Source organism: Polyodon spathula, chromosome 25, assembly GCF_017654505.1.
Source record: "Polyodon spathula isolate WHYD16114869_AA chromosome 25, ASM1765450v1, whole genome shotgun sequence".
NCBI lineage: Eukaryota > Metazoa > Chordata > Actinopteri > Acipenseriformes > Polyodontidae > Polyodon > Polyodon spathula.
In genome coordinates this window covers 1658294-1685979 of record NC_054558.1, presented here as the reverse complement: position 1 = coordinate 1685979, position 27686 = coordinate 1658294, and the positions used below count along the sequence as shown (strand labels likewise).

At 47.5% G+C, this 27686-nt stretch overlaps 4 protein-coding genes across 6 annotated transcripts in view; 3 read left to right on the top strand and 1 right to left on the bottom strand.

Moving 5' to 3' along the window:
• The window catches only part of LOC121300193 (liprin-alpha-4-like), a 43518-nt gene extending 28019 nt beyond the window's left edge, over positions 1–15499 (bottom strand). Inside the window, exon 1 of the mRNA XM_041228689.1 lies at positions 14489–15499. Within this exon, the coding sequence (XP_041084623.1) occupies positions 14489–14737 (249 nt within the window). The 5' untranslated portion in view covers positions 14738–15499. The remainder of the gene's footprint in view (positions 1–14488) is intronic.
• On the top strand, positions 1193–4502 carry LOC121299602. Its single transcript, XM_041227424.1, has 5 exons — positions 1193–1483; positions 2437–2511; positions 2920–3050; positions 3290–3499; positions 3715–4502. The coding sequence occupies exons 1-5, from the start codon at positions 1315–1317 to the stop codon at positions 3733–3735; spliced, it is 606 nt and encodes a 201-aa protein (XP_041083358.1). The 5' UTR covers positions 1193–1314; the 3' UTR covers positions 3736–4502.
• Positions 15500–16490: 991 nt separating the features above from the next.
• LOC121299601 (transmembrane protein 183-like) lies at positions 16491–22037 on the top strand. Of its 3 annotated transcripts, none has more exons than XM_041227423.1 (8): positions 16491–16752; positions 17034–17123; positions 18084–18251; positions 18768–18927; positions 19309–19489; positions 19923–20003; positions 20435–20590; positions 20709–22037. In XM_041227423.1, the coding sequence occupies exons 1-8, from the start codon at positions 16689–16691 to the stop codon at positions 20892–20894; spliced, it is 1086 nt and encodes a 361-aa protein (XP_041083357.1). In that variant the 5' UTR covers positions 16491–16688; the 3' UTR covers positions 20895–22037. The 3 variants fall into 3 exon arrangements, with proteins under 3 accessions (XP_041083357.1, XP_041083355.1, XP_041083356.1); XM_041227421.1 differs by having other exon boundaries at positions 16594–16752; positions 18771–18927; XM_041227422.1 differs by having other exon boundaries at positions 16594–16752; positions 18759–18927; positions 19309–19366.
• Positions 22038–24802: 2765 nt separating this feature from the next.
• On the top strand, positions 24803–26765 carry LOC121300192 (probable G-protein coupled receptor 139). The gene is made up of 2 exons (XM_041228688.1): positions 24803–24878; positions 25831–26765. Exons 1-2 carry the CDS (start codon positions 24803–24805, stop codon positions 26763–26765), a joined length of 1011 nt encoding a protein of 336 aa, XP_041084622.1.
• Positions 26766–27686: the final 921 nt, after the last annotated feature.

Here is a 27686-nt window from a genome sequence, read left to right as displayed (position 1 = left end):
CCCGCACGGTAACAGTGAGTGAAGTTCTCAGCCCGGCACGTTCAGAAGTGGCCCAGCTGCGGCCCGATATCCACGCTGTTTAAAAGACGGCCAGGTGAGGGATGGCCTCGCATTGCACTGGCTGCACGACACGCACAGATAAGCAGACGCGACGTCGTGGTTTTTCCCCCCTGTGCTATTTCAAGCATAGCTTAAATTTAGCTCGACAGCAAAAGTCCACCAAGTAACTCTGACTGAAATAACCCAATTAGCACATTCTGGCAAGCGCTTCTTCACACTGATAGCTGTATTTATAGAGGAAACGCAGGCAACCGGAGAAAACAGCACCCGTGAAGTCTCTGGATTTAAAAAAGAAACGAGTGACGAAACCTACACGACACAGCTCCCGTGCTGTATTCCAGCACTGTTGAAAAAGATGCATTCAAATGTGCGTGTTAGTGAATGTGTAAGACACGCTGAAAAAAATGCAATTCGTTTTTTACATGTTTTGTGAGCTAGGACAGATGATACAAAGCACTTCAATACTTATTGGTATTCTGGATTCCACTCCGAGCCTCGTATATACAGACACATTATAGAGGTTTATAAATTTTCCTGAGGCTTCAGCACGAAGCATCACAGCGCCATCGACTGGGCTCAGTTTGCACCGGGTTACACAACTCTGGCCCGCTTCCTGTCAAAATAATGTTGTTTTCCCAAGAAATTCAGACACACACACAGTGATTACATTGGCTGTATTCAGACTGGGGACCGTGTCACATAAAAAAAATGCAACAAACATCGTTTTCACTTGCAGAGGGAACTAATAATTAAAAAGTGGGGTCGGTTTTAGTGCCGCACACTCACACTAAGTTATCGTGCACAGTGCAGAATCATTGGTCAGGCACTGTTTAGATTACATTTCAATTAATAAAGTAAACATGAATATACTGGACTAGGGGGTAAATTGATTGTTAAAAAGCTGATTTTTGCTGGATAACAGCAGTAATGGGACCGAGAGATTCCCGGAATAGAGCTGCATCATTAAACAGACAAGACGCTGCTTAAAAGTGCGCTGTCCGTGTCGTTGCTGTGGGCAACATGTTTTTAAAAATAACCGAGGAACTGCGGAGCGTCTCTCCATGGGAAATGAACAATGGATTCACTACTTAGTTACAGAAACACAGTAACAATAAGTGTTACAATAACACAAGCAAATCCGAAAATGAAAGAAAAAACGCGGTCAAGCGCAACACAAGTAGCAATCTATGTGTCGCACAGAAGCGTGTCCCACACAGGCTCTCTGGAGCGCAGCCAGCGCTAGGACCTTACTGCATGTGCGTCTGTATGATACGAAGAGCACGGAGAAGGGCTGGTCCAGGAAGTTTCACTCTGAAACGAAACGAGAGGCTTCTCATCTTTCAATACAGAAACATGGCCAGCACAAACACCGTGGAGGAGGAAACGGCTTTAGTGGTGCAGGAGCTCTTCGACCGGCAATTAGGTAAGAATGTGTTATATTAAACACCAAACCTGCGTGCGTAGCATACTGTGATTAGGCAGGACAATTGATTGCTGGAGGCCAGTCTAGCATGTCTCTGGACTGTGGGAGGAAACCCACGCGAACACGGGGAGAACATGCAAATTCCACGCAGATAGACCCCCGAGGCCGGAGTCGAACCCGGGACCCCGGGACCCTGGAGCTGGGAGGCAGCAGCGCTAACCCCCGCGCCGCCAGATTCTCTGCTTACACTCAAACTGAAAAAAAAAAAAAAAGATGCCTTTGAAAACACACCCCTGAAACAGCAGGCCTGCTCTGAAATGACCTTCGATTTTGTGGTGGTGTTTTGTGTACACAATCCACTGTTTGTGTTACCATGCAGTAACAATTAACTGTTTCAGTGCCACAGTGAAGGTTTCATTACTAATGGACGATAGCATCTCCACCCGCAGTCCTTTTACATTGCAGAAAATGGATAGCACTGTGATACCGCTACACTTGAGATAGGGTGCCCGCTGAAATCTGTTGTATATATTCCTTTATATAAGTTGACCACATTGGTTTGTTTTTTTTTTTCAGTTTTTTCCTTTGCTTTTTCTGTGCATTAATCTCAGTTTGTCCTGGTTTGCCATGATTATTAATATGGTTTAGCATGCCAGGCTGGTCTTTACAGTGTTGTCCAGATTATTATTGATTTATTGATTGATTTATTTATTTTTTGCTTGATGTTTGCAACCCATTTGATCAGATAGCCATGCCCCGTGCTTCTGCAGCAGCAGAGTTGTATATCTGTTTGATTCCTACCCTCTGGAATGAATTCCCAAGTGATATTAGGAGCATCCCTTCTCTCTCTTCATCTTTATCGGAGAGCACGACCAGTGTGTGTGGACTAGATTCAAAACTAACCCACCTACATTAGATTCAAAACCAACCCACCCACTCTGTTGTATTCGCAGGGGCCATCACACCGATACGCAAGATTGTGTCCTGTCCTGATTTCAGACCCAACAAAAAATCCACTAAAAAAAAGGGTAAGATACTAATTCAAATTTCATTAAACCTGTTTTGCTGTTATGAAAAACATAAAAACTATTCAAATCCCGTTGCCACTGACTTTCACTTGGATTTCAAATCCGTAGAGCATATATGGAACGCTGCCCACCATACAGGGATGTCACAAAGGCTCCCATGCACAGCACAGTACAGCAGCCCGGCTCATGTCAGACCTGTTCAGACTCTGATAACTTATTCCTTGTGTGTGCCTTTAGTTTTTACCAAGGTAAAGGCTCCAAAACTGCAAAAATGCAGTGTCTACAAAGCACAGATTGACTTGGTTAGAAACCAGCTGACCCTAACAGTCCCTAAAGCTCCCTTTATACACACTCTATATACTATACACTCTGTACACACGTCTCCCATAATGTCTGTGTTTTCAGCAGATGACGAGTCATTCGATGCCACACTGATTGCTGAGAAGATTGAAGAACTGAGTGACTTGATTGACAAGTCGTTCGTTCAGTGCCATGTGGATGTGCTGGTGGAAAAAGCCAAGGGCGCTTCTCCAGAGCAGGTAATGGAAAGCTTCGAATCTGATGCTGTTTCAACATCGTCTTCACTTTGATCGTGTTCTGGAATGAGGAAGGTTGGTCACACCCAGCACTTGGGATTCTCCAGACAAGCAGAGTTCTGAGTTGTCTTCATTATATACCTCTCTCTCTCTCTCTCTTTCTCTGTTGATTGTCTAAAGTGATGGTGTCTCCAGCCTTGCAGAGCTGCAGTATTTCAAACGCATTTCTCCATTTCTCTCAGGTAATAGCAGTGTTCTCACAGACAGTGAATGGCCTTTGCAAACCCTCGGAGCTGGACAGTATGAGCACACTGCAGGTCGCCACGGCGATGGCTTTATATGCTTATAAGAAGAGTCCAGAGCTGTCCCCGTCTCTCCGCCAGGCGATGACACACTTCCTGAACACAGATCTGAAGGGCTGGGTTCAAAAGCAGGGTGGCTGGATGAGCTGGGTGAGTGCCAATCACTGGACTGGACTGGAGGGAGCACCCTTTCTCTTAGAGAGTGAGGGGGGCAGCTCAGTCTCCAGGCTCATGATTTGACTGGAGGGAGCACCCTTTCTCTTAGAGAGTGAGGGAGGCAGCTCAGTGATTTGCTCATGATTTGACTGTACAGAGAGCAGATCTTGCTGATGTGCTTGCTAACTGTCTCTTGTTTCTGTTTTTAGGCTTTGAGAAACGCTGACTGATGTGAGGATGAGTCTACTCCAGGGTCTGTGTTCTGAATTGTTCCAATGCTGTGTTAAACAGCAGCTTGAAACCTTGTTCCAGGAGACCTGGTTTGAGGGAACTCTGCCGTACCAAACCCCAAGTCTCCCTGCCTGGTGTGCCATGCAGGGGCTTGAAACCCAGTCTCCTGAAACCACGCTCCACGCTGCAAAGAGGCTCCGTGTTCGCTCAGGAACACAGGGAGCGGAATACGAAACTGCAGGATTGGAACATTTACAGGGCTAATGCACAGCCCTACTGTTAATACTACAGCACTATCAGTCATGCGCTTGACAGCTGGTTTAGCTTGTTGCATATAACTCTAACATATCTGCTGTAATCGTAAGGAGTTTTAAAGTTAATGTTGAGAGCTATGAAAATGTACTCATGTTTTGCTTGTTTTCTTTGTGCACATTTAAACATTAAGATAGTTCTATAACTTTCTAGCATCCAACCACCCCAGTGTAGTTACTGGGGGTGTACTTAAAGGGTTGTCTGAAGACACTGTGTGAACTGTGAGAAGAGTGAGTTCTGTGCAGACTAGAGTCAGTGCTGAGCTGCGACAGCCTGCGAATCCTGCATCTCTTTGAGAGAGGCGCACTATCACCACTAAATCTATTGGGTCCCCCTTGTGGCAGAAGGCTGAAATTCAGTTCAGAATATACAGTAAAGTACAGGTTTGAAATGAGGGATAACTGCAGTGTTTAAACAAAAAAATAATAATAAAATTGTCTACACAATGTTTAAATGATTAAAACATTTAAAAAAAAAAATAATAATCATTTTTCTGCTCTGCGTTTACTTTTCTTTCCATGTGGCTGAAGAAGAGCTTTTTCTCCAAACCTGATTTTATTTTATCGTTTAACCCTTGTGTGTACATGTGTGATGTAAGTAAATGGAGGCTTCGTCTGAAAAAAAACCCATACCTGTAAAAAAAAAAAAAAAAAAAAAAATGTAGTTTGTTGTCTCGCTGTCATAGACCCTTTTAGAGAGGTCTGTACCACTACAATATATTATAGCTCTTCAAAAACTATTGTGTTAATAGTAGACAGAGTCAATTACAATGGAGGTTTTGACACAGTTAACAAAATCTTTGTAATCTACAAGAAATTCCACCTGGAAATCTATATGGCAGATCCCCGTTGGCAAATCAGATCAACAAACACACACGCATGTATATATATATATAGAGAGAGAGAGAGAGAGAGAGAGAGAGAGAGAGAGAGAGAGAGAGAGATCGAGAGAGAGATCTGATTGGCCAGGAGAGGCTTGAATGGTTTCTTACAGTGTAAGGCTTCATGGTTTAAGCTCCCTGGTGTTGAGCCAGGCTGCTGTTTGACATCACTGCATAGCACTGACTCCTCTCAGTGTGAGGGGCGGAGGAAAGGGGCGCGGCTGATCTCAGACACACTATGCAATCCCTGGAGCCTCTGCAGTGTAAGGGATACGCTTCAGGTGCTCTCCTGGGTGTCACAGGATTTCAAGAACCACAAAGCAAACAACCCTGGCCGTCCAGCAACATGGTAGACGGGTAGAGAAAGCTGCAGAGGAGACTGCGGTCCGGTTAACAGACAGCCCGGCGCTGCACTGAAACTCATTCCTCATTTACTGAAACACATCTTTTCCATGTGAAGCCGAGGGTTTGGAAATCAGAACTTTCCACAAGAGCAAGGGTTGTTGCTGTAGTCAAGTGCATTATTAATCAAGCTGTAAATACGAAGCGCTTCACATAAAGACCCCCCCCCCCCAGTCTATTAGTCAATCATTTGCATCACAATCAGCGTTTCTGTCATCCTGCATTAGTCCTTCACCCAGACAGTAGCCCTACACTGGACTGCAGCTCTGGAGAGTCGAGTAAGAAAGCACAGTGAAGGCTTGAGCAGCCCTGCAAGCTTCTGTGTGGCACTCCACCAACGGTGATGTCATCTTCTGTCACGCACGCACACACACACACACACACACACACACACAGAGACATCCACCTCCACTGTCTCCACGGCTGAATCTCCTTTTAACAGCTCAAATCCAATTTATCTCCTGGGAATTTCGAGGGCAAACAGGTGCTGATGAATCACTTGGCAGAAAAGATCTTCTCGCTTCTCGTGCGTTTCTCATTAAAGCACCAACCCTAGCTGCAGGTGTTGGTGCGTGTGCCTGCCATGCGAATGAGCTGAAAGGGTTTTAAAGAGCGACTAGTCCCCAGATCTGCACAGTTCCCTTAATCAGCTCCTTCTGCATGATTGAGAACAAGAGGCTAACCGTGTGCAAAGAGTGGGGGGCTCTAAATGACAGGCTGTGGCGTTAGCTGTGATTAAACACATGCAATATTGTGAGGCTGATCTGTACACTCTACCACAGAGCCTCTCTAGAACAATTAGACCGTTTTGCAGTCATGCTGTGCATTAGTTATGGCTGCAGTGGCTGTCTGTATTGACGATGCTGTTTCACAGACAGAAAGCTGGCTCAGGTTCTGTGCCTCTGAATTCTTTCACAGACCCCAGTAATGTCCACCGCAGTCCCTTGTTGCCGATTGCAAGTTAAGACAAGGCTATAAACTGATTTTCCTCCGCTGCTGCTGGCACACTGCCAGCTTGCGAATGCTGTTCCCATGGCGATGGCTGGGATGTGCTGCAGCAGCAGACCGGGCTCAAGAAACATCTGATTCCTCTCATCTGTTTATTCTGAAGCTCGGCGCTTTACCAGCTTGTTGGTGTGCAAAGAATGTGTCCTTCCCACACTTCTCTGAGCTTTACCATGCTCACCTGCGCCAGGCATCCACTGTGCTTTACCATGCTCACCTGCGCCAGGCATCCACTGTGCTTTACCATGCTCACCTGCGCCAGGCATCCACTGTGCTTTACCATGCTCACCTGCGCCAGGCATCCACTGTGCTTTACCATGCTCACCTGCGCCAGGCATCCACTGTGCTTTACCATGCTCACCTGCGCCAGGCATCCACTGTGCTTTACCATGCTCACCTGCGCCAGGCATCCACTGTGCTTTACCATGCTCACCTGCGCCAGGCATCCACTGTGCTTTACCATGCTCACCTGCGCCAGGCATCCACTGTGCTTTACCATGCTCACCTGCGCCAGACATCCACTGTGCTTTACCATGCTCACCTGCGCCAGGCATCCACTGTGCTTTACCATGCTCACCTGCGCCAGACATCCACTGTGCTTTACCATGCTCACCTGCGCCAGGCATCCACTGTGCTTTACCATGCTCACCTGCGCCAGGCATCCACTGTGCTTTACCATGCTCACCTGCGCCAGGCATCCACTGTGCTTTACCATGCTCACCTGCGCCAGGCATCCACTGTGCTTTACCATGCTCACCTGCGCCAGGCATCCACTGTGCTTTACCATGCTCACCTGCGCCAGGCATCCACTGTGCTTTACCATGCTCACCTGCGCCAGGCATCCACTGTGCTTTACCATGCTCACCTGCGCCAGGCATCCACTGTGCTTTACCATGCTCACCTGCGCCAGGCATCCACTGTGCTTTACCATGCTCACCTGCGCCAGGCATCCACTGTGCTTTACCATGCTCACCTGCGCCAGGCATCCACTGTGCTTTACCATGCTCACCTGCGCCAGGCATCCACTGTGCTTTACCACACTTTGCTATGCTTTTACTATGGCAAACTGCTGTTAGTGAAATGGAGTGGAAATCAAGTGATATTGCGTATAGAATATCAGTGATATGATTAGATCTCCATTGTAACATGTGGTGATAATAAGGGTGGCGTTGATACTGCTGAGAAGAAGCGGGTTTGGTCGTATATTTTAACTGCAGTTTTTGTCTGCTTCCCGATTGGTGGATGACAGTATTTTAGACTCCTCCCACAGTCAGTGATGTCCAATGGTGTTCTCTGAATGAGTAGGTACATGGGCACTGCAGTATACTGTTCCAGTATTTGAATCCCAGAACTGGGGTGTGTTTTTATCTATTCTATACAATCTCTGACAACGAAAAAAGCAGAACCTCTAGCTGCCACTGGAAAACAAACCAATTCCACTGAGAGCCCTCCGCTTCATGATTCCACAAGCAAACCAATTCCACTGAGAGCCCTCCGCTTCGTGATTCCACAAGCAAACCAATTCCACTGAGAGCCCTCCGCTTCATGATTCCACAAGCAAACCAATTCCACTGAGAGCCCTCCGCTTCATGATTCCACAAGCAAACCAATTCCACTGAGAGCCCTCCGCTTCATGATTCCACAAGCAAACCAATTCCACTGAGAGCCCTCCGCTTCATGATTCCACAAGCAAACCAATTCCAATGAGCAAACCAATTCCAATGAGAGCCCTCCGCTTCATGATTCCACAAGCAAACCAATTCCAAGCCCTCCGCTTCATGATTCCACAAGCAAACCAATTCCACTGAGAGCCCTCCGCTTCATGATTCCACAAGCAAACCAATTCCACTGAGAGCCCTCCGCTTCATGATTCCACAAGCAAACCAATTCCACTGAGAGCCCTCCGCTTCATGATTCCACAAGCAAACCAATTCCAATGAGAGCCCTCCGCTTCGTGATTCCACAAGCAAACCAATTCCACTGAGAGCCCTCCGCTTCATGATTCCACAAGCAAACCAATTCCACTGAGAGCCCTCCGCTTCATGATTCCACAAGCAAACCAATTCCACTGAGAGCCCTCCGCTTCATGATTCCACAAGCAAACCAATTCCACTGAGAGCCCTCCGCTTCATGATTCCACAAGCAAACCAATTCCAATGAGAGCCCTCCGCTTCATGATTCCACAAGCAAACCAATTCCACTGAGAGCCCTCCGCTTCATGATTCCACAAGCAAACCAATTCCACTGAGAGCCCTCCGCTTCATGATTCCACAAGCAAACCAATTCCACTGAGAGCCCTCCGCTTCATGATTCCACAAGCAAACCAATTCCACTGAGAGCCCTCCGCTTCATGATTCCACAAGCAAACCAATTCCACTGAGAGCCCTCCGCTTCATGATTCCACAAGCAAACCAATTCCACTGAGAGCCCTCCGCTTCATGATTCCACAAGCAAACCAATTCCACTGAGAGCCCTCCGCTTCATGATTCCACAAGCAAACCAATTCCAATGAGAGCCCTCTGTTTCAGGATTCCGCAAGCCGGTGCCATGGTAACCACTTGGTGCAGCTCAGATCTGGGTCTATTTTAAAGACTAAATGACAGGCACGTGGTTGTTGTCTTTCTGCAGTCCTATTTGTTTTGTCAAAAGCGTTTCTAAGATGTCAACAAGCTCTCTTTCATAACAAGGTATTTTAACCCTTTAGCTTCACACTGTCTACGCAGTTCAGAACCAAGCAGTGGACGCAATCTGCCTGTATCTACAGATCAACTAGATCAGTTACCTTGGTGCTACTTATCAAAGCTCTCTTCTTCAGACAGTCCTTCCTCTCTGAAAGCAGGGCTGTAGATATCTTTAATTTAGCATAGAAACCAGCTATCAGCTTTTCAAATGTTTGCTAAAACCTAGATCTCTTTACAAAACATTATCAGCTGTTGAGATCTATTAGAGCTATAAGGTTGTTACTTGTTTAAGTGCAATGATGCAATAGTCCAGTTCAATATGCAAACGCCATGATGACATCATCACAGCAAATCTGAGCTCAGCGACATCAGCAGCTGCAGCCAGGCTCTGCGCTTCAGCACAAAGTCACATCGCATCTCATCACAGGGCTAATTACTTAATTAAAAAAATTAAAAACACCAAAAACACAACCAGACAGCCACTGCAAAGCAGTTCAAGCTGTGAAGTTTCAGATCCATCACATATTCACAGACCCAGCTGTCTTTCCCTTTTGCTCTTGTCACATCACACAGTTTGTGTAGTTTGCATCTCTAACTCATGGCAAAGTGACAGGGCAGTGCGTCTTTCTTAATGATCTGTACTAGGAACTTGCCATGTAAAATAATTCTTAAGCAGGTGGCTGGGAGTCAACACTGTATCCCTGTCTGCGGATCAGGCTAATGTAGGGCGGGGGGGCTGGGGGGCTTTTAACACGCGGAAGCAATTGATCCAGCTGGCACTCTGCCCCTTATTCCAGCAGGAAAGAAAGAAACCGGAGCCAGGCTGAATGGCCACTTCACAAGCCGAGGTTAAAATCAGCAGGCAGGGAGTTTCACAAATCCACACACACACGACACGTTGCTTGGAGATAGAAAAGCTACATCTATTAAAGATAAAGCATTATATTAGCAGGGACCGTTAGCAGATCAAAGCACTGACGGTACCTGCAAGGGATTTGGAGCTGCCACTGCACAGCGCTCCTGATAAGGGACGACGCTGTCTGGATCTTACTGAGAGCCGTAACCCTGCAGTGGATCAGCGGTCTGTGCCATCACCTGATCCAAGCAGCTGCAGATCGAAGCATCACTGAAATGTTAAATTAGGACCTAACTAGTTACTGTAGTTGCTGTAAAAGACAGAAACAAGCTTTCAAAGACACCGGTAGAGATGCTGCTTGTGTGCCCTTCTGTTATTGATTTCACAGAGCACTGTTTAGATCAATTCTAATTTGTTAAGGGCCACATTAATACCTACAGATGGTTTCTATCCATTAACGTGTCAATGACACTTCAGAACATTTATCCAAGCAGTTTTAAATACAGTGCAAACAGTACGCTCACAAACAGAGCTCCAGACATTGTTAAACAGAGCACTTTTGATATTTGTTATGAAGTGGCGACCGGTCAAAGTTCCACCCCTATGCTGTAGAAATCAGAAACAATGCAGGAAACCACTGACAGTATTTGAAAGGACACATTCGCAGCATCAGAAAGCTATTGTTCACGAGACCATTTCAATCTTCTGCTCTGCCTCTGTCACTCCAAACGTCTGTCCACAGAAACCCTCGGAGGACTGGAGGAAACCAAAGCCAGGCTTGATGTGTGCAGAGAAGGATCCCTGCAGAAGATGATGCGAATATCAAATGAAGACTGTGGCTTCGCTGCCTGGGCCTGGGGAGTGTGCCAGCAGTCCTGTCTCGGGCTCCTCTTGGGTTTGCATTACTGGCAAAGGATTCAGACAGATTGATCATGCTTTGGATGTCAGTGCACCGTAAGCATTTTCTACAGAAGAGAAACACACTTTCTCAGGGCTGTCACTAGTGAAACACGACTCCTTTTTATTTGATGAAGCTGACCAGAGGTGGTGGATGCAATCCAGGGACACCATTTGAAATTGGATAACATTTAAATGGGAAGCTATTAACATTATTTACATAGAGTTGAAGAACGAGGGCTTGTCTATGCAGCGAGGTCTTTAGTAAGGAAGCTAGCGGTTGGAACACAGTAAAGTTCAATTATAGAAGCTGGAGATCAGTTGCAGTACACAGTCTACAGCTGGTAATATAAGAAGGAACGTTCCTGTAATGAAATCTTTGAGGAGGCCAGCTTGCTCCAGCATACCCAGTCGCTGCAGCTAGCGTTCGCCCAGGAGCAATGTGAAAGGAAAACACTTCACAATGTGACAGCAATTCCGCTGCAGCAGCACAGCGTCGTGCATTCTGCAGTCTCAGTAAGGTACCGAGTGTGCCTAAAGGTGGATCTGTTATACCACACAGAAAACCTGCAGAGTTATCTGGAAATAATTCTGGAAACTCTGACACTGGGTGAGTTTGAGTATCTTCTACAAGAACTGATACCTCAATCATTGCACCCCTGTTTTTTAACCCAATTTGAAAAGCCCTAAAGAGCCAACCTCTGTTCCTGCTCTTAACCCATCCTATTCTTACCCTAAGTGAGGGCCAGACTAGCCAGTCTCCTTCTGACCAGCAGGGATCACTGTAGTGCGATGTGAGCCCAAACCTAGCCCCGCGGGAGTGTGAAGGCGATACAGCGAACAGACGGTCCCTCAGTCAAGGTTGACAGCTTGGCATGGCTTCTTTCCAAGTTTGCATGACTGCTGTCCAGGCTGTCGTGCTTAACTAGGTGAGCCAAAAAAGAACCGTTTATAAAGCACCTTAAAAAAACAGAATGAGAGCAAGCATTTTAGCTATTTGTCGAAGCAGGAGGCAGTGACAATGCTATGGCAGCTTTCTGCTCCTTCTGCTGTCCAGTCCAGTGCTCCCGCAATGACAAGAATACAAACCCTTGGAAATGGACAGTGTGGGGGGAGGCTGTTCAAAAAGGGACTCGCAGGCAGGCGATCCTTTCAAGTGCTTCAGAGAAGGAATCATTCAGATGATTTCAGACGCAAGCTGAGGACAGGGCTGTGCCTCTACATTGATTAACAGATAAGAAAACTGCTGTGCAGGATGTAAATGGAGCTGAAACACAGGCCATGGAATGGGGAAGGGACTGAGAAAGATGAGAGAGCAGGAACATGGGACGTAAGGGCTTTTCACTTTCAGTGCATTTCTTCAATTCGCTAAATACATTCTACACACCACCCAGGTGACCTGTAAAGTGACATTAAAGCCTGCCAGCCTGACTGTCACATGCGAGATCACTGTTTGAGTGAAGCTCGTCATTATCGGCATATTATTGCACAGTATGTACACTCCATTCATTCACCCCCACTCCTCCACAGCAGATAGTGTGGAGCAGCGATCCAGGTGGGGAGTCCGGACCTGTGATGTTTGTATCACACTGGAAAGGTTTCGCAAACCTGCCAGGTCACAGAGACCAGGGAGTGAGAGCAGCAGGGGTAAGGTGAACAGGAAGAGGGAAACTATTCTAGGATTCAACCCTGTGAGGTAGACAAACAAACACAGTCTGAACAACACTGCAGCTGATCTGTACAAGACACACACACACACACACACACACACACACACACACACACACACACACACACACACACACACACACACACACACACACACACACACACACACACACACACACACACACACACACATACAGACAGACACATACAGACTCACAGGCACACACACTCACACACACACACATACAGACTCACAGGCACACACACACACACACACACACACACACACACACACACACACACACACACACACACACACACACACACACACACACACACACACACACACACACGCACACACACACACACTCACACACACACACACACACACACACACACACACACACACACACACACACACACACACACACACACACACACACACACACACACACACACACACACACACACACACACACACACACACACACACACACGCACACAGACACACACGCACACACACACACACACAGACACATGGACACACACACACAGACACACACACACACACACACACACACACACACTCACAGACACACTCACAGACAGACACACACACACACACACACACACACACACACACACACACACACACACACACACACACACACACACACACACACACACAGACACACACACACACACACACACACACACACACACACACACACACACACACACACACACACACACACACACACACAGACACACACACACACACACACACACTCACAGACAGACAGACACACACACACACACACACACACACACACAGACTCACAGGCACACACACAGACAGACACATACAGACTCACAGACACACACTCACAGACCCCATCTCAAGTTTGTAAACTGCAGACCTAAAATTATTGTACTCTTTTTCAAATCGCGTGGAGCATCTTTGGCGATACACTGTTCTGGGGTACCAGACCTGGCACTTCTTGATTGTCACCGGGCTGTCAGCAGACTGGCTCAGGGCACTTCAAGGTGTATTTATAACTCCTGTTATAGCGTGATGCTGTCTGCTACAGGGATCACATTACAGCAGCATTAACCCCACAAAGAAGCAGCACTGTCTTAATGGATTGCAAGCCAGACAGAGCCCTGTATGACAGCCATGCCTAGTGTTATTGCTTGTGCAATGAAACTCCTGCGTGGCACTGCCTGGTCAAATCACTCGGTAAATACACACATCTGCAGGATTGTTTCTTTGGTTTATTGTGTCTTGGTTTTAATTTTTTTGCTGGACCAATTATTGTGAGAGGAAAAAAAAAAAAACGTTTTCGGGGATTAGTGTATTAGAAAGTAAATGCAATTAAGCGATCGCCTGTGCAGCCGTGTTAATTGTGACAGCTTGAACACGCCATCGATAACGCGTTAATCGAAGCAAGCTAAACCATAGAGCGCGCTACATGCAGTGCTCTTATTATTATTATCAAGCTTGACAGAGCTGCTCAACGTGGGACCTGGTATAAAACACACTGTGGCGTCATAAACATAAAGTTATATATATAACATTGTTCTGTTTCATAAATAGAACCACGACAATAGATTAAATATACGCCCTGTTGCATGATAATAACAATTAAAGATTCTTACAGGTCTCTCTACACCTATTTGACCGGACTTTTTTCGTCACTCAGGAATCAGAAAGATGTGAGTCATGTGTCAATCTTGCTGTCCTTCATCGTGAACAGGCCAGTAATCTCTATAAGAATCGCACTGCAATCCTTTATTAATTGCTGTAGTGTTGCATTGTAAACCTGCAGCAAACTACGCAAGCGTGCTTCCCTGTAAATATTAGACTGGTCTGGAATTCGTTGTAAGGACTGATTGTGCACATGCAACGCTGACTGGGAGACCCTCGCGTGAACGAGCCGGCGATGACGTCATCCTATTAGGAGCCGCGTCTAGGTGATTGAATCAGCCCCCCCGGTCCCCGGTCCCCCCTGCGGTGGCAGGACATGCTAGAATGACACGGCTGCTCTTACCTGCGGCAGCGCCGAAGTGATCTGCCTTTGCAGCTGGTCTCGCTCATGCAGCGTCTCCTGCAGCTTGCCTTGGGTCTGCCCCAGGCTCTCCTGGCTCTCTCGCAGAGTTTCCAGCAGTTTCTCCCGCTCGTCCAGCATGTTCACCATGAGCTGTTCGAAATTGGACTCCGAATCGGAACCGTTGTGAGAGCCGCGCTGAGAACCCGCGGGGTCTCCTTCACTGATGGTGGGCATCACCTCGCACATCATGTTTGCAGCCGGAACGTGTACCGGGATTATTAGAATATATACACACCGATATATTCACCTGGCAAGGTCATAGGATTCTAAATTCACATTGTCAAGCACCTTGCAAGATATTAAATAAATGCAAAACTTTTGCAGCAACAGGATTAAAACATTCTATTTCCTCCCCCAGATCCTTCTACTCTTGTTCTAAATCAACGCGCTCTTTGGTTTTTTAGTTGTCTGTTTTTATGTTTGCATGTAAAAAGATAAGTGTTACTCCTCTTTTTTTTGGTCTTCTGATTTTCTCCGCCCAGCTAGCTATTCGCTCGGTAGTGCTGTTGTGAAACAGGACCAGTGAAAGCGTGCCAAGCCCTCGGTGTGCAATGCAATATTGTCAGATGCAAAAAAAAAAAAAATATATATATCTATATATATATATAATACAGCGCTTCACGACGCCTTGCAGGAAATGTGGTGACCGTCTTCCATCGATAAGCTCCTGTTTCCATTCATCCTAACGCCAGGCAGCAGAATCATAAGAAGGTCGATATTATTCCTGCCGCATCGTCAGCCGTGCCTCCGCCACCCCTCCGCTCGCTCTCTCCCTCTCCAGGAACCCCTCCTATCAGCGGTGCTGCTGCTGCTGTCACCGCCACACCGGGACACAGACCGGCGCTGCTGTTTCCTAGCAATTCACGCCCATTTTCCCAGTCTTATATCAGCCGAGCCGGTATTCTGGAGCACCATCACACGTCACGATCGCTGTGCCGTGCGTTAAAGACCCGGGCAAAAAACAAGGACCGAAATGATTGCCAGAGGTGGCAACGGTGGCGTTTAAAATATAAGCCTTACAGCGCCCCCTGGTGGTTATACATACAATGGGGTGAATTTTAAAACCCTATTTTTTTCTACGCCTTTTGGAGAGAAAACACCGGTTAAACTAGAAAAGGGCACATCTGGTGTTTATTGCAGCCCTTGCAATTAAATAACGCTACCTTTACTGTAAAATGACCCAATCTAAATGATGGCCACTTGACATTTTTGTATTTTTTTTGTCGGCAATATAGAGTCACCTTCAATATTAAGAATTTAGGACAGCATCTCCCGTCTCCAGTGTATCAAAGCAGCGTTTTATAGGAGACCGAGTAAGTAAACTGCCTTTATACAAAGCGTGTGGAAATAACCATGCTAGCTGCAGATCACTGCAATGATACAGTGCTGTGCGGTCAGTCGGTTGCAAAGCGATGGTCTGTCCTCTAGGAGTTAAACAAGAAGAGAGCTAAAACCGAGTCAACAATGACACGGCCGCTTAGGCAAAGGACCGGTGAAAAAGATCTCTCTCTCTCTCTCTCTCTCTCTCTCTCTCTCTCTCTCTCTCTCTCTCTCTCTCTCCTCTCTCTCTCTCTCTCTCTCTCTCTCTCTCTCTCTCTCTCTCTCTCTCTCTCTCTCTCTCTCTCTCTCTCTCTCCTCTCTCTCTCTCTCTCTCTCCTCTCTCTCTCTCTCTCTCTCTCTCTCTCTCTCTCTCTCTCTCTCTCTCTCTCTCTCTCTCTCTCTCTCTCTCTCTCTCTCTCTCTCTCTCTCCTCTCTCTCTCCTCTCTCTCTCTCCCTCTCCTCCCCCTCCCTCTCTCTCTCTCTCCTCCTCTCTCTCTCCTCCTCTCTCTCTCTCCTCTCCTCCTCCTCTCTCCCTCTCTCTCTCTCTCTCCTCCTCTCTCTCCCTCTCTCTCTCTCTCTCTCTCTCTCTCTCCTCTCCTCTCCTCTGATCCGCACGGTGGCGCTGGAGGGCCGGTTTGGGGAGGTCTCGCGTGGTTGTGCGAGGTGTGCCTCAGCTCCACGATGGCTGCAGATCCCGGAGGAGCTCGCTTCTGCTTTCCCTTCATTTCTCTCCGTTTCCCGGTGTCTCTGCGTGTCGTCGCGACATGGCAGGAGCCGCAGCCTCGGTAACCGGCCTCAGACCCCCCTCGCTGCCGCCGCCATGCCCAAGAAAGGGCGCCGAAAACGGCTGAAGTTCCGCGCCGAGGATGTTTGCTCGGAGTCAGGTACTGCAAAGCGCCGGCAGAGAGCGCGGCGAGGCCGCGGCCCCGGGGTTTGCCTGAGCCGGCAGCGGGCGTGTCGGGGCGCTCTGCTCGGTTAACCCGTTCCCGTGATCAGGAGCGCTGTAGAGAGGTGCATTTCCAATTACGAGAAATGGATCGACGCGTATGTTTCTTAAAGCTGACATCGTATTTGTTCTGCGCTGCGGAGTTGGGTGTGCAGGTGGCAGAGGGAGTGGTGCCGAATGGTATTCATTGCTAACCTGCGTTTGTTTTCTTTCCTGCAGTCACCGTGGCAGATTATGCCAATTCTGACCCAGCTGTTGTGAGGTCTGGGAGAGTGAAAAAAGCCGTTGCAAATGCAATTGAAAAAGAAGGTAAGCTTCTTCAGTACCGCCACTGCGAGAACCCCATGATGTAAGCTTTTGCTTGGCCAATGCTAAAGCCAAATCAATCGCAGTGTTTTGTGTTTATTGAGCCTGTCCGAGTCTGCTCGATCAGTCACTCACTGACACACACACACACACACACTCTCTCTCATGCATGCTCACTCACTGACACACACACTCTCTCTCTCATGCACCGTCGCTCACTCACTGACACACACACTCGCTCTCTCATGCACCCTCGCTCACTCACTGACACACACACTCTCTCATGCACCCTCGCTCACTCACTGACACACACACTCTCTCTCTCATGCACCCTCGCTCACTCACTGACACACACACTCGCTCTCTCATGCACCCTCGCTCACTCACTGACACACACACTCTCTCTCTCATGCTCGCTCGCTCACTCACTGACACACACACTCTCTCTCATGCTCGCTCGCTCACTCACTGACACACACACTCTCTGAGAGAGTAGTGACTGCACGTGTGAGAGAGAGTGAGCGAGCGACTCTCTGTGTGTGAGAGAGGTACGTCTCGAGCACTGACACACACTGTGTGTGAGAGAGAGTACGAGCGGCGAGTGAGTGACTGTGTGTGAGAGAGAGAGAGTACGAGCGAGCGAGTGAGTGACTGTGTCTGTCTGAGAGAGCTACTCAGCTGACACACACAGCTCCGCTCATCGTGACTGTGCCTGTGTCGGTGATCCCAAGTACACTCGAAGCGAGCGAGTGAGTGACTCTGTGCTGTCACTGACAGAGTACACAGCGAGCAGTGAGCGTGAGTCTGTTGTGTGTGAGAGTGAGACAGTACTCTGTGTGAGAGACCTCTCTCTCTCTCTCTCTCTCTCTCTCTCTCTCTCTCTCTCTCTCTCTCTCTCTCTCTCTCTCTCTCTCTCTCCCCCCCCAGCAGTCTGTGAGCATGTGTTCTTGGTGTTTGTTGCAGTGAAGTTGCTGTGTGGCTTGGAAGCCTCTCACGGCCCCGTAGAGGAGGTGCTGTCCTCCATCGCGGGGGTCGGAAGACAAGCCCAGGAGAGCAGCGACGAGCTGGACGCAGAGGACTGCACCGGCGAGCTCAGGGCTTCCAGGAAAAAGAAAAGCAAGAGACACAAAGGTAAAGCACCGGCTGAAACTCTGCTCGCCAAACCCTGCTCTCCAAAACCTGCTCTGCTCGCCAAACCGAGCTCTGCCAAACTCTGCTTGCCAAACTGTTCTTAAAACAGAGCTCTGCCAACCCCTGCTCTGCTCGCCAAACCCTGCTCTGCTCGCCAAACCGAGCTCTGCCATACTCTGCTTGCCAAACTCTTCTCAAAACAGAGCTCTGTCAAACCCTGCTCTGCTCGCCAAACCGAGCCGCAGCGACTGATCAGAGTCCATGGGGATCGCTGCTGCAGCTTCTGCTGATTGCACGTGCCAGCTCTGTCTGCTGCTGGCTTTAGATCTACATGCTGGGAACTGGCCCGTGGCAGATGCTCAAAACTCCCTGCAGTTTCTTACCGCCCCCCCCCCCCCTGTTATTGGTGGTTTTAATTGAAAGTTTACGTGAAAATGTCTGCATAGCAAAATGTGCGTCTCTTTTTAAAATTGGCTTCTGCTCTTGTTCTGGTATCATTCTGTTTAGTTTTGTTAGTAGATGCTGATGCAGGGGATGGAGCAGAGTACCCCGTTGATGTCTGGCTGCTGTTGGCTTCCTATATCCGTCCAGAAGACATCTGTAAATTTGCTCTCATCTGTAAGAATGCGTGGGCTGTTTCCTGCACGGCGGCGTTTTGGTCCAGGCTGTACAAACGGTAAGTTTCTGCCTTGTGTTGCGGTGTAATGATGCTTCAAGCCCCGAGCAGCTCTGTGAACAGCTGGCAGTCTGAGTGGTGATAGTTCTGCATGCGAGTGCAGAAGTACGCGTGCAGGCAGTGTTGCATCACAAGCTAATCTCTTGCCACTTGCTGTAGCAGAGTGTCAGTAAAAGCACTGAGCTCAGCTGCCCTTTTAAAATCTTTCTGTGCGGACCTCTTCCTGCCATGCCACTGTGTGTGTGGTGTAGGGTCTCCCTGTGCAGGTGTGTGTGTAAGACTCCATGTGTTAACTTTTAACTGCTGATTTATTGATTACAGCATTGTGAATGGCTGCGTTTCTCACAGCCCAGTAATGGACCCTCCTTTTTGTGTTTCCAGGCACTACGTCTCGGATGCACACTTGCCTGCGCGCCTCCAGCCAGACTCCATGGGAAAGGTGAGGGGTCTCCGTGCTCGCGTGATTCGCTCTCTGTACCACTTGTATGAGCCTTTCTGCTCCCGTGTCTCAAGAAGCCCCTCCATCCCAGAGTCGACTCCTATGACTATCCTCAATTCTAAGGTAGGAAGGTGGAGAAAGGGTGATGGTCGTTAATGAGAAGTCCAGATTTTCAGAGTAAGAAAGTGTCATTCTACTGTCCTTGCACTCGGCCCTGTTTAGTTTTGATCTTTTCACAGGCGTGCCAGTAGTTGGTCTCCTTCCTAAACTCTTTGAGGTTTTCTCCCTGGAAGCAGTTTTCCCCCTGATTTGGCTAGTGCTGTACTCGCTTCTTCACACTGTAGATCTGTCCACTCAAAACATCACACCACCGCATATAGAAATCTGTATTTATGCCCATTTTGTGTGGCAGTACAAGACAAACTATTTAATTGGCTTTTATAGACTCTGGACTTCTGTAATGACTTGGTGCTTGAAGACTATTGACTGTCAAATTGAATGCAAAGCCCTGTTCACAGCAGCGCCTCCTCTGTTTTTTGTTTGCTTCGTTTTACAGTGTTTGCTCTTTTGGGTCAACAAGATAGTTGGGAGCAGAGCAGAACCGCTGTGGGAATTCAATTTTAAGTTTCTAAAGCAGGTGAGGATTTCATAGCAGTTTTCATGCTTGCGTCACGGGTGGGGGTTTGTAACTTTTTTGCTTGTGCAAAAATAAACGTCGTAATGGGGTTAATTTTAAATTAGTTTAACAGTTTGTGCCAGATAGTTTTCAAAGCTTGCTAAGTTACGAAGAGCTCCCTGAGTAAAGATTAAAAGCAAATCTCATTGTCGCATGAAGCTTGCAAGTAAATTGGAGCATTACAGTTAGGTAGAAATATTTTAAAAGCAGACCAGATTTCTTCTTGCAGGCCATATGAAACCAGAACCTTGGATTTAAACGTCAGCAGACCCCCCCCCCCACCCCCGACGCGGCAGTGTGGCTGTGCACCCGGGCAGTGATTTTATTAATCCTTTGGGTTCAATAGTGTGCTTTGCACTAGTTTAATTCCAGAATGTGCTGCTGTGTTTCAGCCTCCCAAGTTGAAGAACGGCTGTGGAAACGGCCTTCAGTATCCGAGGCAGTACCAGGAAGTTCACAGTAACCCTGACCACGACTGCTTCCTGCTGCAGGTCACGACGCTGAATTTCATCTTCACTCCTGTGGTCATGGGCATGACGTTAACGCTGGTAAGCCTCCAGCGCAGGGTTCTGTGTGAAATTTGGATTTGTTAAAATATATGAACATTTGTCAGTTGTTTGTTGATAAGATATTCTTAATCCTCCCCCCTCTCCCCCCACCCCCCAGCTCACAGTGAACGTGAGTACAGACATGAGGCACCATCGCGCGCGCCTGCTGTTTCAAGACTCCCCGATGGTGAAGGGCAGGAAGCCGCGGAACGAGCAGGGGGTGCAGATCGTCCTCGACCCCGTGCACAGCGTGCGTCTCGTGGACTGGTGGCATCCACAGTTCCCAGCTTCCAACCGGACTTAACATCTCCTAACCACATGGTGCAAGGGCATGGAACAAAACCACGTGTGGAAAGCACTTTCCCCAACTCCCAGTTTGGTGCACGGAATGGAATCGTGGCCAGATGCTGTGTTTTGGTGGCTGGTGTGTGCTTGGGCACACACTCTGTAGAGTGTTAGATTTGCCCTAATTTGTATAAGACATACCCTTGGTAGTAAAATTCTGCCTCTACAAATTCAGTACTGTGTAATGTTTAATCTCTCTCTAGTAACGAGAGCATTAATGCAGAAAGATGGGCCGTGCACGTTACCTGGTGCAGAGAAGTCTTGTATAATGTTTTTATATATATGGGAGCTGTTTCATATTATCTGGCAGAATTGTAAATGGTTTAGTTCAAGCTTATCCCATCAATGTACTGTAAGAAGATACATTGGAAAAATGTGTGCAAGTAGATACAAACTCAGGTGTTTCACATGTGATTATAATAATCTCTCTCCAGGAGTTAAATGGGGATTTGGGTTGAGATTTATTTATATTCTGTTAGTTTTCATTTTCAAAACATTTTGCCTGTGACGTAAGCACAGAGAGCGTTGGAAAGACCCACCTGCAGCCAAGCTTAGTCTTCAGAATTGAAACATGAGTTTTGATTCACAGGTACTGAACTCTCTGTGGAAGAGGCTGTTTTCAAACTTAATTGATAGTGTCATACTAAAGCAGAGACACTAGGTGGTGCTATTTCACCTCTGCCCCTTATCCGCGTCTGTGCTGGTTTAAAGCAAGGCGCTTGTCCCTGTTGTGGCTGTGGAAGATGCTACTGTATACGCATTTCCATTCCGCCAGGAACAGCTAACACTGGTAGTTATCTTCAAATGAACATTACAGGCACCGGTACATTCTGCTTCACTGTGGATTTAGCGTAGAATCTAGACAGGTGCGTTGCGCGCCCCCTGCTGGTAGCAGACGCGTTTGCATGTCATTCCGGGTTTTCTTCTCCTGTTTCGCTTACAGGTTACATTCGGGTTTGCCATTTTGCCAGTGCAGTACATTATTGCATTTGGACATGTGGAACTCAGTTGACTGGGAGTAATGGGAACTGTAAATCTGTAGAAATAAAACTTGTATAAGCAGAATTCATTTTTTTTGGCTTGCTCCTTTGCTGTGTTTATTGTTTGGGTCGGGTGGGGATATTATTTTTTTTTTAAACGGTTGCTTCCCGTGCTGCGGTTTAGCACGTTATGTGCTTCCAGGAAGCAGCTGTTTTAAATCTGGTTTTGTTTGAACATGTTGCCTCTCCATCCAGTTATAAAAGGACGTCTCTCTGGCTGTCGCAGTGCAGGTTACTGCCCGGTTCAATCCACGCATTTCAAGACGGGATTAGCAAACTCTTATCTGAGCGCCGATGTCATCCTTGTAAATGTTATATTGCAACACTGAAGTGCAAACAGAGCTGTGCAGATTTCTAATTAAACTGCAGCGTTTTTAATAGTGGCAACGAGCAAGATAAAAAAAACAAAACAAAAAACCTTCTGATTGTGACCTAGCAAGGGAATCTGCGGGGCTGTAGTCGGATTATGATGTTATAACGCAGTTTGTCATGAGGGTGTTTCACAGTTATTTACTTACTGTCTATATGCTGTGAACGATCATGTCATGCCCTGTTCTGGATAATAATCTCAATAATAAATCTCATAGGGCAGGTAGAAAGTGCTTTAATTCGTCATATTTCAATACAGTGTGCTGTGTAATGTTTATCAGCTTCAGATGGTGATCTGTGTAAGGAATAATCGTGAGAGTGATTCCGTGGGACGGGATCCTTCTAGCTCTGGAAGATGACGCTGAAATGCCACCTGTTCTTAGTAACAGGACCATGTTGGCATGAACTGTTCTGTTGGTTTTCAGATAGGAAACAGAGCCGCTGACTAGAGAGGATTAGGTGACCATGGTTTCCGCTCTGCTCTCCCTCCGTCGGAGGATTGAAATGCAGAATTGTAAATATTTACAGGAAGAAATACTGATAATGTTATATTCTTAAACAAAAGTTCCTAAGAGAAGAAAAGACGTGCTTTTCCTCAAACTGGACTGTTTGTGGAATTGCGTTTCTAGTCCGTCGTGTCTCAGTCTGCAGTTCATGTCTGTTTGAATTGCGTTTCTAGTCCGTCGTGTCTCAGTCTGCAGTTCATGTCTGTTTGAATTGCGTTTCTAGTCCGTCGTGTCTCAGTCTGCAGTTCATGTCTGTTTGAATTGCGTTTCTAGTCCGTCGTGTCTCAGTCTGCAGTTCATGTCTGTTTGAATTGCGTTTCTAGTCCGTCGTGTCTCAGTCTGCAGTTCATGTCTGTTTGAATTGCGTTTCTAGTCCGTCGTGTCTCAGTCTGCAGTTCATGTCTGTTTGAATTGCGTTTCTAGTCCGTCGTGTCTCAGTCTGCAGTTCATGTCTGTTTGAATTGCGTTTCTAGTCCGTCGTGTCTCAGTCTGCAGTTCATGTCTGTTTGAATTGCGTTTCTAGTCCGTCGTGTCTCAGTCTGCAGTTCATGTCTGTTTGAATTGCGTTTCTAGTCCGTCGTGTCTCAGTCTGCAGTTCATGTCTGTTTGAATTGCGTTTCTAGTCCGTCGTGTCTCAGTCTGCAGTTCATGTCTGTTTGAATTGCGTTTCTAGTCCGTCGTGTCTCAGTCTGCAGTTCATGTCTGTTTGAATTGCGTTTCTAGTCCGTCGTGTCTCAGTCTGCAGTTCATGTCTGTTTGAATTGCGTTTCTAGTCCGTCGTGTCTCAGTCTGCAGTTCATGTCTGTTTGAATTGCGTTTCTAGTCCGTCGTGTCTCAGTCTGCAGTTCATGTCTGTTTGAATTGCGTTTCTAGTAAGTCGTGTCTCAGTCTGCAGTTCATGTCTGTTTGAATTGCGTTTCTAGTCCGTCGTGTCTCAGTCTGCAGTTCATGTCTGTTTGAATTGCGTTTCTAGTCCGTCGTGTCTCAGTCTGCAGTTCATGTCTGTTTGAATTGCGTTTCTAGTCCGTCGTGTCTCAGTCTGCAGTTCATGTCTGTTTGAATTGCGTTTCTAGTCCGTCGTGTCTCAGTCTGCAGTTCATGTCTGTTTGAATTGCGTTTCTAGTCCGTCGTGTCTCAGTCTGCAGTTCATGTCTGTTTGAATTGCGTTTCTAGTCCGTCGTGTCTCAGTCTGCAGTTCATGTCTGTTTGAATTGCGTTTCTAGACCGTCGTGTCTCAGTCTGCAGTTCATGTCTGTTTGAATTGCGTTTCTAGTCCGTCGTGTCTCAGTCTGCAGTTCATGTCTGTTTGAATTGCGTTTCTAGACCGTCGTGTCTCAGTCTGCAGTTCATGTCTGTTTGAATTGCTCTCTTTTAGCTTCAGGACTGTATTAACTGATAACTACCCAACATCTGAAAACGTCAAAAAGAACTCCCCTGTCTAGCTATTGTACCTGCCTGGCCGGTCTGTCTGTCTGTATTTAACCTTAAAAATAAGTGTTTGATACAGTCCTGTGGATCCCAGAGTACTGGGCTACACTGCAGTGTGATCACTTCGCCCCGAAGCCAGGAGACTACAGAATTGTCTTTGTATGTAAATATGTATTTGTGCATTTGTTTTGGAGTTATCTTTCTATCTGCCTTCATGTCCGTCTGTCTGTTCAAGTTCTTCAGACAACGGGGTATTTGAGCCGCCCTGGCTACACGGAATGTCTCCGCCACGCACACGCACACGCACACGCACACGCACACGCACACGCTCTCACTGCCCAGCGATCCCTGCAGCTCTGCTGCTAATGGTTAACCGCGGCCGGTCCTGCTCTAGCCGCTCCGGGCTGTTCTGCTATATTAAAGGCAGCGTCGTATTGTTTACCGAGCAGTAATGAGAATGATCAACATAAAGCAGTAAAAAGGAGCCCGGAGCGGGGCGGAGGGGTGCAGAGCCAGGGGCAGAGATGAGCGGACAGGAGCACTGGATGCTTCCTCTTCAGAGAGCGTTCTACCCCTTCCTCGCCATCGTCGGGATACCCTGTGAGTACCGGCCGTCCCGCGTCCTTCTTCAGGTGCGTGGGCGCTTCTAGCTTGCGATCTGGTCTGGGGGGCTGCTCTTCCTAAAAGCTCACCTGGGGCACCAGGTACCACAGCGGTATCGCTTTCCTTCTGTGGCACAGCAACGGTGGTATGGAAACAGATGCGGTTTAACTGCTTTCTAGATGAAGCTGGAAAGACGTTTTTTGGAAGAGCAGATTAGCTTAAAATGTACATCAAGTGATTTATCTGTCCAATATTTATCCACGTCCTTCCAGTGATTGCTGGGCAATACGCGTTGATGTGAAAATTACAAACTCGTGAATCTGCGGCCAAAAGTTTTGCCTCACCTAGAATTTTATGGCATTTTTTTTCTCTCGCATAAAGGCAGTAAAAACAAAATAAACGCTCAATAGCACGGGTTGTTCTTCAAACACACGTTTTTAAAAGCGATGTGTTTTAAACGAGGTCTCTTAACGTTAACACACGTGTTTGACGCTATTATTACACAGAGCGGTGCTTCTCGACCCCGGTCCTCGGGACCCCGGTGTCTTCTGCTTTTCCAGCTGAGCTCTCGCTTACTTAACTAAACCCTTACTTGTACTGATCATTTCATTAATTAGGCCTTTTTAATTGTTTCCAGCTCTTAAACAGTTTTCACGTTAACTGTAAAATCGGGTAAGTGACTTGAAAGCTGAGAACAGTTTAAAAAAAAGTATAAAATAAGCAAATTATCAGTTCAATTAAGGGTTTAGGGAAGCAACTGGATGCTCCGCGTAAATGAAAACCAGCAGACACAGGGGTCTCCAGGACCAGGACTGGGATCCACTGCCCTCGAGTAACTGCTTCCTGGAGCTTGATTGAAAAGCGCTGTAAAGCGGAGAAGCGCGCACGCAGGTCCCGGCACACTGTACCGGAGTGCTTACCATCGTCAATGTGCTTCATTTTATTCCAGCCAACATCGTGACCTTCCTGATCTTCTGGAGGCGGAACTGCATGCTGTCAAAGTCCAGCACCTACTATCTGATGGCGATCTCAGTGGCGGACACGCTGGTCCTCATTCTCATCGTCGTCATGGAGATGGTGCTGAAGTTCCACGTTGAGGAGCCCTTCTGGAGCAAGGACCCCTGGTGCAGCCTGAGGGACATCTTCAACTACGGAGCCTACAACGCCTCCACCTGGCTGGTGGTCACCTTCACAGCGGAACGCTTCATTGCCATCAACAACTGCAGCCTGAAAGCCAGGTTCTGCACCCCGAAATGTGCCGTTATCACCATCACCCTGGTGTGCTCCTGTAGCCACCTGTGTGCTGTCCCGTACTTCTGGTCCAACAAGTCCTACTTCAACAGGAGCGGTCACCCCGGGACTCCTGTCTGCATGCACGATCCGCACCTGCCTGGTTTCTACGTGCGCGGGCTGGTGTGGTTTCAGACCGCCTTGGTTTACATCGTCCCCTTCGTGGTGATCTTCACCCTGAATGGGTTGACTCTCCGGCAGATCGTTCTCAGCAACAAGGTCCACGCCGCGGCCGGGGTGCGCCGCCAGGCTCCCAGCCACTTCCAGAGCCAGAAGAGGAAGTCGGTGGTTCTTCTCATCACCGTTTCCATGACCTTCGCCTTGCTGTCCATCACCAGGTTTGTCACCCAGATCATCCTCCGCAGCGCGCACTACGAGATCGACCGCACCGATTACACCATCCCCATTAACGTGGCGGCTGACATCGGGACCATGCTGGACCTCACCAACGCTTCCTTCAACATGTACCTCTACGCTTGCACGCAGTCCAAGTTCCGCAAGGAGCTGGTGGACTGTGTCAAGAAGGCCATCTACCCCTGCAAGAGCTGCAAGCCCCTGCACTCGGACTACCCTTCCACCATCTTCCACCTGTAGCCTGGCTGCGGCAGGGCTCTGCAGTCTTTGCTGGAAGCGGCTGGTTTCTTTCTGTCTGTAGCGTGTCGTAGGGCCTCCATGAAAGCAAGCTAACTTGAGAGCTTGAATTTACTTGAAGGCGACCTGCGGTTAGTTTGAAATGTACTGTTGTGAAACCAATCGAAGCAAAACAACAACACGTTTAATTTGTGTCCCAGTGGCTTCTAAATCAAATCTTTATAGACGAACTGAGTGTGAAACGGAACCCGAGTCAAGCTGCAGACCACTAACTGATCTGATTAAACAGGCCTTTTAACACACTGAACTCCGTGTCAATGCTAGCATGTGAAACCATTCATTTACAAGACTCATCTCAGCTGTAATTCAGTTATAAAAACAATGTGATTATCCGATCCACCCCAATCCCAATTAGAGCAGAGAGCAGAGGCTTTACAGTCCCCAGTAACACAGTGAATCTGGTGTAATAAAGTGTTGAGCACAATGTCACGCAATATCAACCCTTATTAGGTTACATTACGTTATGATCCGTGACATTTCTGCACAAACCCCGTGTTTCTCTTCTCGCAGGCGTGCTGTGCAAATACCCTGAAACAGTAAACAGATAACCGGTGTTTGCTCTCCAATTACGACTTTTAGTATTCATTTCACCTGAGGTCTCCATTGCCTGCCGGGCTGCAAAGCAAATAAAGGTTACTAACCGCAAGAGATCAGTCCAGTGAAGATGCCCCCGCGGTCTCCTCTAGCTGTGCGCTCTCTCTCTCTCTCTCTCTCTCTCTCTCTCTCTCTCTCTCTCTCTCTCTCTCTCTTTGCACTTATATATAAAAATGAGGCTTTCATTTCTTACATGTATTTCTGAATTAATAAAGTGTGATTAAAACGATAATGACTCATGATTGAGTTTGAAAAGCAGAGGCAGCGTTG

Bases quoted from the DNA above. Each gene is read 5' to 3' on its own strand.
- LOC121299601 (XM_041227423.1), top strand. From the start codon at position 16,689: ATGCCCAAGAAAGGGCGCCGAAAACGGCTGAAGTTCCGCGCCGAGGAT. The intron at 17,124-18,083 runs GTAAGCTTCTTC...TGTTTGTTGCAG, and splicing joins AAATGCAATTGAAAAAGAAG to TGAAGTTGCTGTGTGGCTTG. The intron at 18,252-18,767 runs GTAAAGCACCGG...TAGTTTTGTTAG, and splicing joins GAAAAGCAAGAGACACAAAG to TAGATGCTGATGCAGGGGAT.
- LOC121299602 (XM_041227424.1), top strand. From the start codon at position 1,315: ATGTGCGTCTGTATGATACGAAGAGCACGGAGAAGGGCTGGTCCAGGA. The intron at 2,512-2,919 runs GTAAGATACTAA...TGTTTTCAGCAG, and splicing joins AAAATCCACTAAAAAAAAGG to ATGACGAGTCATTCGATGCC. The intron at 3,051-3,289 runs GTAATGGAAAGC...CATTTCTCTCAG, and splicing joins AGGGCGCTTCTCCAGAGCAG to GTAATAGCAGTGTTCTCACA.
- LOC121300192 (XM_041228688.1), top strand. From the start codon at position 24,803: ATGAGCGGACAGGAGCACTGGATGCTTCCTCTTCAGAGAGCGTTCTAC. The intron at 24,879-25,830 runs GTGAGTACCGGC...ATTTTATTCCAG, and splicing joins CGCCATCGTCGGGATACCCT to CCAACATCGTGACCTTCCTG.